This window comes from Sesamum indicum, linkage group LG10 (genome assembly GCF_000512975.1).
Source record: "Sesamum indicum cultivar Zhongzhi No. 13 linkage group LG10, S_indicum_v1.0, whole genome shotgun sequence".
In the NCBI taxonomy this organism is placed as follows: Eukaryota; Viridiplantae; Streptophyta; class Magnoliopsida; order Lamiales; family Pedaliaceae; genus Sesamum; species Sesamum indicum.
The window spans coordinates 16,689,851-16,701,305 of record NC_026154.1 but is presented as its reverse complement, the minus strand read 5'-3'; the positions used below and the strand labels follow the sequence as shown (position 1 = coordinate 16,701,305).

The 11,455-nt window shown below is 35.4% G+C and overlaps 2 protein-coding genes across 3 annotated transcripts in view; one reads left to right on the top strand and one right to left on the bottom strand.

Annotated features, from left to right (window-relative positions):
- Positions 1–627, bottom strand: part of LOC105172961 (glycine-rich protein 2-like) — a 1,500-nt gene extending 873 nt beyond the window's left edge. Inside the window, exon 1 of one of the 2 annotated variants that reach the window (XM_011094583.2) lies at positions 8–627. In XM_011094583.2, the coding sequence (XP_011092885.1) occupies positions 8–543 (536 nt within the window). In that variant the 5' untranslated portion in view covers positions 544–627. The remainder of the gene's footprint in view (positions 1–7) is intronic. The other variant, XM_011094582.2, reaches the window with a different exon arrangement.
- The window catches only part of LOC105172960 (translocase of chloroplast 120, chloroplastic), a 5,544-nt gene continuing 1,965 nt past the window's right edge, over positions 7,877–11,455 (top strand). Inside the window, 2 exon segments of the mRNA XM_011094581.2 lie at positions 7,877–8,156; positions 8,648–11,453. Coding sequence (XP_011092883.1) covers positions 8,696–11,453 — 2,758 coding nt within the window. The 5' untranslated portion in view covers positions 7,877–8,156; positions 8,648–8,695.

Below are 11,455 nucleotides of genomic sequence, written 5' to 3'. Positions count from 1 at the left end.
TTAAAACCCCCCCCCCCCCCCCCCGCCCCCCCCCCCGCCATATCTTCCACCACCTCCACCGCCACCCTGAGGACATTCCCTGGCCATATGCCCTGTATCACCACACTTAAAGCAGCCACTCCCTCCACCTCCTCCATATCCGCCTCCACCTCCTCCGTATCCGCCACCGCCTCCGTATCCACCTCCGCCTCCGCCATAACCCCCACCTCCATAAGAACGGCCGCCACCCCTGCTACCTCCGTTAAATCCACCTCCGCCGCTGCCGCTGCCGCCGCCTCTCCCGCCGTAAGATCCGCGGGTGCTGCCTTGCACAGGGGCACCATCAGGCCCCGTCACATTCGCCGCCTTTAGCCGACCATCATCGGAGTATTCCACCACGAACTCCACGGTCTCTCCTTCACCGAGACTTCGGAAACCCTCAGATTTAATAGCTGATTGGTGAACGAAGATATCCTCACTTCCATCATCAGGAGTTATAAACCCAAAACCCTTCTGATCATGAAACCACTTAACAGTCCCCCTCTTCACATCACTCTCCGCCATTGACACAGAACCCTAACCTTTCGCTGATCTCTCTCTCTCTCTCTCTACTCTCTCTCTCTCTCTGCTTTGGAGGCTTGTACCCTTCGAATGACTATATATAAAATGTTTGCGTCGCGGGCTGCCACGTAAGCGGATTTGATTTTTGAATCAATTGATGGCGAATTCCAAAGTGGGGTCCGGGTTTTTTCTTTCTTCTAATTTCCTGATTAAGCATTTTAGGGAATCAAAGCGACGGCTGGTGTTTATCCAGGAAATCCGACGAACAGGGATTGGTAGATCGACTTTCGTTTGGCCGTTGGATTTAGGGCTTGGACAGACGAATGGTCAATTTTATTACCCCAAAACGTAGGTTTTTCCTTAGCTGGATTATTAATTTTTATTACCTCAAAATACTATGTGATATATATATATATATATATTCTTGATTATCAAAATTTGGTTTTATCTTAATTTTATATTTTTTATTTTCCCTACTAATTAATGAACCAAACAAGAGATATTAGCGTGTCTTTATTTTATCTTATTTTCCTTATTAAACTCCTATTTATTAATTTCTTTCTTCAATATATAGAATCTTCAATTCATGCACTGTATCAAATTCTAAAAAAAATATTTTTATTCAAATCAAGTCTATTTGGATAAAATCAATCACATAATAAGTACATTATATTTTTATATGATCGGTTACTTTTTTAAAATTATACATCAGTTACATAATAAATATATTATACTTAATTACACTTATCATATAAATAGTTTTGATCTGAACAAACTGGATTCAAATTAAATTTTTTTATTAAATTAGTTCCCAATTTTTTCCCTTGATTAATTCTCCTTTTTAATGTGAAAAATTATCCTTTATGGTTTAAAAATATTAGTTTATTGAAAATATCTAAAACCAGGCCAATTTTCATTTGTTCTTCTTTAAAAATCTTTCTAAAATATTCACTATAGACCATTATTTAACATTTACAGTCTTTTAAAGAAATAGTGTTAGATATATTGGACTCATATCAGAATTTTGGTAGCAACACAAAGATTGAAGAAATTTCACGGAAGGGACTAATTCTATAAAATAAATGTTAACACTCTAATATTTAAGTTAATAATAATTTTATTAAAAAAAAAGTAAATAAATTTTGAATTAAAGTGAGAATAATGGTATAAAATAATTATAAAGAATATATATTTGTACGAAGTGCAAAATGTAGGCTAAAAACAACCTAAAATCGAGAGATAAATGAGAGATTGAGTGAGTTTGAGAGTAAGGAATAATCTTACCAAATGTCTGCACAAGATTCTATTTATATGTGTGTACAGAGTAGATTCATATGGTGGTTGCAAAGTGTCGTACACCGTTGGAAAACTCTTTGAGTTGACTATCATTCGGATAACTTCCAACCTGTGCGACTAAGTGATATCTTTTAGTATGATGTGTTTTGATGCGTCGACAAACTATATGACGTATCCATCCAACTGTATGATAATGTGTCCAACTGAAACGAACATATTTGTTAGACATATTGTTTCAATTTAGAAAGTATATTTATGGGCCTTATATCCCTACTAATTGATCAACTGAGCTTTCAACTAATTAGGGGGCATCAATATATATATTTTAACAAATGTAAAATATTTTCAAAACCAACCATAAGTGGATTTCAAACAAGCTTGTCATCCAATATATTGTAGAAACAAATTGATATTAACAATTCATTAAATTTTATTGATATTAACGAAATATCGAATAAAAATTGATATTTACTGTTAATTGATTTATTATTAACTTATTACAGGTCAAACAAATCTCTTATGACAAAACTATCCTTATAATGGTGAATGTATATCTTTTTACATGCATTAACGTGTGAAAATGTATTTGAGTAATTTGATTATTAAGAAATTTATTTGACCTGCAATAAATAAATAATAAGCCAAGTAAAATTAAATAAATTTTTATTTAATTAAATTTAATGAATTTTGATTAATGATTAAATTTATTTATTAGATAAAAAATAAATTTTAAGTAACTAGACATAAGTTTTTAAATTATTAAAAAGTATGCATAATTATATAAAAATAAGTAGTAAATAATGGAAAAGGAAAGGTAGAAGGTAAGATGATGAGTCAAAGAGTGAGTTGACAGTCAAAGCATGTAAAAAAGAGGGATGGGACGTATCCATCATCCACGCTCTCTTCGTCTTTTTCCGCCTTTTCTACAACATTATTTCTTTTTCTTCTGTTTTCCATTTCTGCATACAATTATAAATTATTAATAATATAATTTATTTCGTAACTTTATTCCCACATTATTGTATTTTCCATCTGTTTTTTTTTAATTAATTAAATATGTAATATTACATGAAACCAATTTGCAGTTTAGCCCCTTAAGTATTCGTATTTTATTTCACTCATCCAACATAAAAACGTATTTGAGTTTTGATTTGAGAATTTTTCTTAATTCGATTTTTCTCAAGGTCATTAGCGTGCTGTATTGACATTTTTATTTTGAGTAATTTGTATTTACATTTTCTGTGATCAGATTAAATTATACAAATATTTAATGTCTTTTATAAAATTACTGCTATAGTCTTTGAAGAGTGTTAACATAATATATTTTAGAATATTTGTGTAAGTTTTGACTTTAAATGAAGAGTCTAAATGTAGTTAAACTATAATATCATGAGATGTAGCTGTAATTTTACGATAAAAACAATAAATTTTTGTATATTTTGATATAATTCAGAGGTATTAATATAATTTACCATTTTATTTCTTCAAATATATATTATGCAATAAAATGAAATATTCGTTTTATTTTTAAAACTTTAATATAACACATAATTAAATATTTAATTTAAATATATAAAATCAATCCATTACCAGCTAATAACACCTCCCAGTGTTAGACCGAATTACCTCGTTTAGCTCAACTCCTTGGAAATTGGATGGCTATGCTACGCACCATTGGCTGTTGTAACCCATGGTTGAATTAAATTAATCTTTTGCTTCGTAAAGTTGAACATTCAATAACAAAAAATAAATAAATAATAAAAAAATTGATATTTATTTTTAATTTATTTATACTAATTTTTTATAAATTAAATATTTTTTTGTGATTAAATTATTTTACAACGGTGAATCTATACTTCCTTATATGCATTAATTTATGAAAATATATAACGCTAATATGATTATAAAAAAAATTATTCAATATGTAGTAAATGAATAATAAGTTAATTGGACATAAATATAAATTTTCATTCTCTTTTTATTAATATCATCATATTCAATGAATTTTGATTGAAGAAGAAACTTATTTGTTAGACAAATAAAAAATTTATAGATATTAAATTTAATTTTTGAAACCAGTAGAATTTACGTACAGTTAGACTAAAAGAGAAAAAATTATAATTACTCCTAAAATAAACGGTAGGCATCATAAGAGTTGATTATATGAAAATATTGGGTCGATTCTATTCTACTTATCACGCTCAAAATACGGTTTGGATCACAAATACCCCCTAAAATTTAAAATTTAAAATGGACAGAAATATGTATTTAATTTATAAAAATAATATATATACACATTATTTTTGGCACTGGAGTGTGCTGTTATTGCAATTTAAATATTTTGAAATATTGTTGGTTGGCTTTTTTGAAATTTCAGCGGCAATTCCGAGTTCGTGGGCCATTTACCCTCCCGCTCATCCACTTCACTTTACTAGGTCGTTTACCGTATACCAGCATATGGAGATCATCCTATGCACAAATGGCAGATACGGTTTTTAGCCCCCCATGGCGAGAGAGGAAGAGGAATGGCGGTGGCGAGCTGTTGGGGATCCATATCCGGAGCAAATAAATATATTGGGCCGATTTGAGTGCTCCTCCACCATCATCATCGCCTCAATTTGGTGTGATAATTTGTTTTGACGTGTGAATTTTTTGTTGTTAGTCTTGCTTGATTAAGATAGAATCCGTTCAATCGGCTTGTTCGTTTGGTTTGTTTCAATTGTATGCTATGCGTGTTGTTTCCGTTGTGGGGATGTGCTTTTTACAGTGCCCAACAGGTGGAACTGTATCAGGTGGACCGAGGTGAGATCCTTCAACTACAGATTGCATAACCAATGCCAGAGCTGACGGTTTCAGCAGTGGAGTTGGAGCAAATTGCATTTTCCGCTTCCTGGTCCTTAATTACGTCTCTTCTTTCTCATTTGTTCATATAGGCTAAATGCTCTGTATACTGTGCTACTTTCAGATATTACTGATGTAAGGGCAAATACGAATGTTGACACCAATTTGCATATATCTGAAATGGTTGATATTTGGAAATTTGATTTTGAAGATAAAATGTTTTAACACGGATGAAGAGCGAAGTGTGGCGTTTGCACATAGAATCAATCTTGATATTGGAACTTTGTGGTGTATCGTGTTTTCAACTCATCCAGTCATGTAAAATGTTAATAATGGTCCACTGTACTTCAGAGCTTGAGCTCTAATCAGGATTTTAAGATAACACCTTGACCAAAGATGACACTAAGCATATGGTTGCCGGGTGTTTATTGTTACCTTGGGTATGTGTATGTCCGGTAAATTAAATATATGTATAGGTCCATGTTCAGTCATGTAACAAACTGAATGAACGCCTAGCTGCCAAAATCCAAATTTACTCGAAGGGTGTCTAAGGAATGTATAAACATTGATGTGGAAATTGCAGGTTTATCCATTTCAGATTATCACTTAGTTTACCCTTTCAACACTTTATTAGTGAACATACTTTCCATTTTGCTGTTTGTTGCTTGACTTAGTAATCTTATCTAAACATTTCTTGTCAACATGACATCTGACAGTATAGTGTACTGTTTATGCAGGTCCTTCAATATCAATACGGTTCCTTGCCATTACTGGTGCATCCTGTAAATTAGATGCTGGTGTATATAGTATTCACTTGAGCAATTTCTGTGCCCAAGTCGCCCCAGTGATACTTAACATTACCATCTCAACCTCGTACCACTGTTGTCCCCCATTCTCTACTTTGAAAGTCCGAGGCATCTTATAAACATTCCAACTTTTTTTATCATTTAATATTTTCTGTTTGTAGAGCTATTATTTTGTCTTGTGTGTGAATTTTCTAAGCCTAGATGATTTATGCCTAGATAAATTCCTTATTCTTTTCCATCCACTCTTGTGATTTCAACAATATAATGGTTGGAAATGATCACGAGTATTTGGATTGCAAGCACGGTATAAATAAGGAATGTGTTACATTTACTTAACATTTATTTGTATTTATGTTTCCTCTATTGTTCACACAGTTTGCTCATAGTCCTTTCGCTCTTGAATCAAGTTTTGCGTGCTTCTGTCTGCAGAATCTTGAGTTCTATTAAGGTAAGCCTCTCTATAATTCGCTCGTTTTAAGTCTCTTTTCATCTTTGTTAAAATTATTAGCAACTTGAAGCAGTTCCGAGAAATTTCTGCAGTGATAGAGTGCACTGGATCTGCTGGCATTGCAGTTGCTTGAAAAGTACTCCTGAAATCATCCTTGGAAATGATCAAAACTTATATGCAACCTTTGTGGTGCAGAGGGTTAATGGAAGAGCTTTAACATTGGATATTGATGGATAACTTAGAGAATAATGCCACCGGCAAGGAGTAGGACATCCAGCTTCAACCCTGTGGGCATAAGTATCCATAATCATCTTCAAATACACGACAAAGACACAAAGCCAAGCTCCCACTCAACCAACACCGAAAGGAAAAAGGAGTTTTCAGAAAAACGAACAACTCAACTGATTAGATTGTGAAATTGGCTGTCTGGTTTCTTGTCTACACATAATGCACCATGGGGGTAAGTTTTAGTGCAACTTCTACAACCTTTGCTCTTGTCTACATTACTTCTTTGGAATATATCCCTCCATCTCTATTGTCAGCTTATAGCAAGATTGTAGTATACAATAATTCTCCTTCAATTACAAATAGGGTCTCATAAATTGCACCAGTAAAGTTATAAAATGATTACATGAGCCCGAATTAGGAGGAGACAATGCACGTTACAACAGGGGCAAACTTCTGCCAATATGATCCCAAAATAGTCACCAATCAACTTCTTTGCCTTAACATTTTCGGTTCCACATGTGCTCTCCACACCCCTAGAAAGCTTGTATGCTTGCCAGGATACACAAAGGGTGGGCCTCATTGACTAGTGATGATTTCCATCTCAAACTCCTTAATTTCTTGAGTCGGTAAGAACACATGATGGAGTACAAAACACTCCATCAAATTCAATATGTAATCAGGTTAATTAGCGAAAGTGAAAGCCGAAAAACTCCAATGTTAAGTAGCAGATTAAGTAGGTTATATTTGATTCATTATGGATGGATGGATGGGTGAATGAGTTATGATGGGCTATTCTAAAATTTTTAATAATTACAAATATATCTTTACTATTTTAAAAATTATAAATATTTTTTAAAGTTGATAGTCGTCCAACAAATATCCTTTAATGATATCCTATTTTCCGGGATATTTGTTAAATGATTATTTATTTCAGGGGAGTATTTGTAATTTTTCAAATAAAAAAAATATACCTATAATTACCATAAACTTGAGGAAGTTCTTTATAATTTATCTTATTTTTTTTGCATTGACATAAATACGTTTACTTTCATTTCTTGGTTTTTAGTCCATGTAGAGCAACAAAAATGTTATTATTTTATTAAATAGTGGAAAAGATAGAAATAAAATGGTAAGTTGACGAAAAAAGAATTTATATTGGGTATTAGAATTGCATAAAGAAATCATTTAGGTGATATTTGGATTCGAGTGATTTGAAACAAAGATTTTAAATGACTCAAAATTTAAAGAATTTAAAATATATTACTATTTAATAAAATATAATTTAAATTCAAATTTGAAAATTTTAAACTTTACTAAATTTAGAATAAAGTCAAAGAATTTTATTAAAAACTTAACATTTATTATTTTAAATCTATGATTCGAATAAAGTATAATAATTCAATTAAAAGTAGAATATTTTTTTTATTCAAATTAAATTTGATCGAATCAAATCAATAATGAATTAAGAATAATATAAATATTAGATGATTATTATTATTTTTAACTGTACACTAAATTACACACAATAAATATATTTTACTTATCATATAATTAGTTGAAATTCAAATAAATCCTATTTGGTTAGAATTTTCCTAAAAGGAATTGCACAAAAATTGAGAATAGATGATGGCATGAGGCTAAAAAAGTCAAAGCACGTGAATTAAAATTCTCTATATATTGAAAAAGAAAAGAAAGAAAGAAATTGGGGTTTGAACCCGAAACCTCGCCTATCGAAGTCACCAAAAGGGTTGGGGCAGCCATTTTTCACGTTGAAACCAAGGCCTCCTTCTCCACCCTCAGATCCGAACCCGTACGCCCCTTTATGCCGTCGATCTACTCTTATCCTCATTTTCACCTACTATACTTAAATTTTTAGCTATATAATCGAGGACTCACAGCATAAAAAAGCTCCTCTTCCTTTCTACTGCAAATCGAATCCGCTTTCTCTCTCTAAAACTCTCCCTCTCTGTCTATATAAGTACTATTCGTTGCTCGTGGTGAGTTTTTGAATTATTGTTTCTTACCTGTTTTTGGTTTTTGTTTTTGCTTGTTATTAAATCATGCTAAACCCTAGTTAAGATTCGCTTAGAGATCTGATTTTACTCGCCTTTCCCTGTGTACATGTGCAGTTAAGAGTAGTAATGAATGAACTGATATGTGTATTGCCTTTTTTTCTTTAATTTGCTTTTTATGCGTTATAATCCATGTATGGATGAGGTTTGACGGATTGGGGGGTATAAGTGCAGGAAGGTTTAATTTCTTTCTTTTATTCTTTTTGTTTTGTGGGTGAGGCACTACTCAAAACGATTTCAAGTGAATTTAGTTGCGAGTTTGCCACATAATTCCTGCGTATGAGTTCATTATGGTGAAATTATGCGAGAATGGTCCTTTATTTTCCGTATAACATAATAGGGTACAGTGATTATTATGATTTTTCATCCTAATTTTTGATTGTCTGGGCCTCTGATGAATTTTATCCTCATTACAGCGCATCCTTTTTCAGCAAATCCCGGCTGTTATAGATTTGGTTTATGTGATGGAAAATGACATTGGCATTGCCAAGGATGCCAAGCCAGGGGAGGGGGATGCTGTTGGCAGTGAAGTGTTGGAGCCAAGTATCAAAGGAAATGGTGATTTGAGTGTAGATGGATCTAAGGAATCTGATGGGAATGAAGCATGTGAAGAGGCAGTTGAGGCAGAAATCCTGACTACTGGGGCCGACAGTGCAGTTCAGTGCTCAGATGATGCTGAGCCCAAGACTGAGCTTCCGATGAGTGAGGAGAATCATGATAAGAAGCAAATCTCTAGAGGGGAAATTCTGAAGGTTGAGACGAATGGATTGATGGATGACAGTATTGCTGGGAACAATGGCAATACTGTGAAGGATGGGAAAGGTGATCATAGCGAAATTGTTGATTCAGCTGCTGCTGCTGGTGAAACTGAGACTCTAAATAATGGAAAAGAGAACTTTGACAACTCCAATCAAAAGCCTGAGGATGGCATATCGAGACATATGAGCTATGCTGAAGCTTTGACTTCTGGAGATGCAAAAATTGTGGATGCAGACACCAGAAAAGAACTAATTAATGAGACGTCAGAAACATTAGAATTGAATGACGTAAGCAGAGCTGGGACCATAACAGAGAAGCTTGATACTTGTGAGATGAGAGATATTCAAGATGCTACTATTGTAAAAGGAATTGATATTCGTTCTGACATCCCGGAAAATGGTTCCTTGAACCATGTAAATTTGGTCGACTCTTTGAATCATGCTGACATGAAGAGTGCAGATGCTGATTCCCTGAAAGAAAATATTCTTGAGACATCACTGGTAATTGGAGAGGCAGATGGGTTAAAAGGGAGCCCTAGCCCAGAGTACAATTCCAATGGAGATGCTCTGCATAAGAATGACGATTCTGGATATCAGCAGGAGAAGCATGAAAGTGCCTCCACTAATCTGCATTCTGAACTTGAAGATTATCAGGCTCAGGAACAGGAGGAAAAGTCATCAACTTCTTGTGCGAATCTAATAAATGATGAGAGCATAGAACTGAACAAACTAGATTCAGAATGCATGCAAGTTGAAAATGTTGGTAGTCCGGATGTTGACAAGGAAGAAAACGGTGGTATTGCAGCTGCACATACTTCTGCTGCTGATCATGCTGAAGAAGATTCTCGAATTGACACTAACTCACATCCTCTCCTTGATGATAACAAATCAAATATGGACATAGTAGAAGTTGAGCCTCATTTCAGCTCATCCGAATTGTTGGCAGAAAGTTCTAGATCATCTGAGCCGCAGCTTGTCGATGCTAGTGCTGAAGTCTCCACAACCATCAATGAAAGACCAGAACAGGAAGGAGTGAGAGATGAGCAGAAGGAACTATATTTGTCAGGGAGTGGAGAACAGGAAGTGAAACCCGTTAAAGGTATCACATCATCTTCCGGCAATTTTTCCACATCTGGCCTCACTCCTACTGACCCCGCCAGCGTTGAGCATGCCGTTAAGGTAGAGGAACCTGTTTCTCAGGATTCATCAGCTAATGCAGGAAAGGAGATTAAACCTGCACCAGACATTTCCTCCTCTGCTAGCTCTTTAATCCCTCGTCCTGCTGGCATTAGGCATACTCTGCCAGTAGAGCCTGCTTCTCAAAACAAAGAACAGGGATCCAGGTCTGCATCTGATACTCCATCTGCAAATATTACCTCCAGAGCTCCTGCTCGTCCTGCCGGCCTTGGACATGGTGCACCACTATTGGAACCTGCCTCTCGGGTGGTCCAGCAACCTAGAGTAAATGGAGCTGTTGCAGCAACACAGAACCAGCTCGTTGAAGATCCGACAAATGGGGACGCTGAGGAGTATGATGAAACCCGTGAAAAGCTCCAGATGATTCGTGTCAAATTTCTGCGTCTTGCTCATAGACTCGGTCAGACTCCACATAATGTTGTTGTGGCTCAGGTCTTGTATAGATTAGGGTTGGCTGAACAGCTACATGGGAGAAGTGGGGGACGCGTTGCTGCATTTAGCTTTGATCGAGCAAGTGCAATGGCCGAGCAACTTGAGGCAGCTGGACAAGAACCCTTGGATTTTACATGCACAATCATGGTTCTGGGAAAATCAGGGGTCGGGAAAAGTGCAACTATAAACTCCATATTTGATGAAGCTATGTTTAGTACTGATGCTTTTCAGTTGGGGACAAAGAAGGTTCAGGATATTGTTGGGACTGTGCAAGGAATCAGGGTACGTGTAGTTGACACTCCTGGACTTTTGCCCTCTTGGTCAGACCAGCGCCAGAATGAGAAAATTCTTCGATCTGTCAAACGGTTTATTAAGAAAACACCTCCTGATATCGTGTTGTATCTTGATAGATTGGACATGCAGAGCAGAGATTTTGGGGACATGCCATTGTTGCGGACAATCACTGAAATTTTCGGACCGTCTATTTGGTTCAATGCCATTGTTGTTCTGACTCATGCTGCATCCGCTCCACCTGAAGGTCCCAATGGCACAGCTACAAGCTATGATATGTTTGTGACTCAAAGGTCGCATGTTGTCCAGCAAGCAATACGTCAGGCTGCTGGAGATATGCGGCTAATGAATCCAGTTTCTTTAGTGGAGAACCACTCAGCTTGCAGGACCAACAGAGCTGGACAGAGGGTGTTGCCAAATGGTCAGGTTTGGAAGCCTCACTTATTGCTTCTGTCATTTGCTTCAAAAATTTTGGCCGAAGCAAATACTCTTCTGAAGTTGCAAGATACGCCTCCTGGGAGACCTTTTGCCCCTAGAACAAGATCA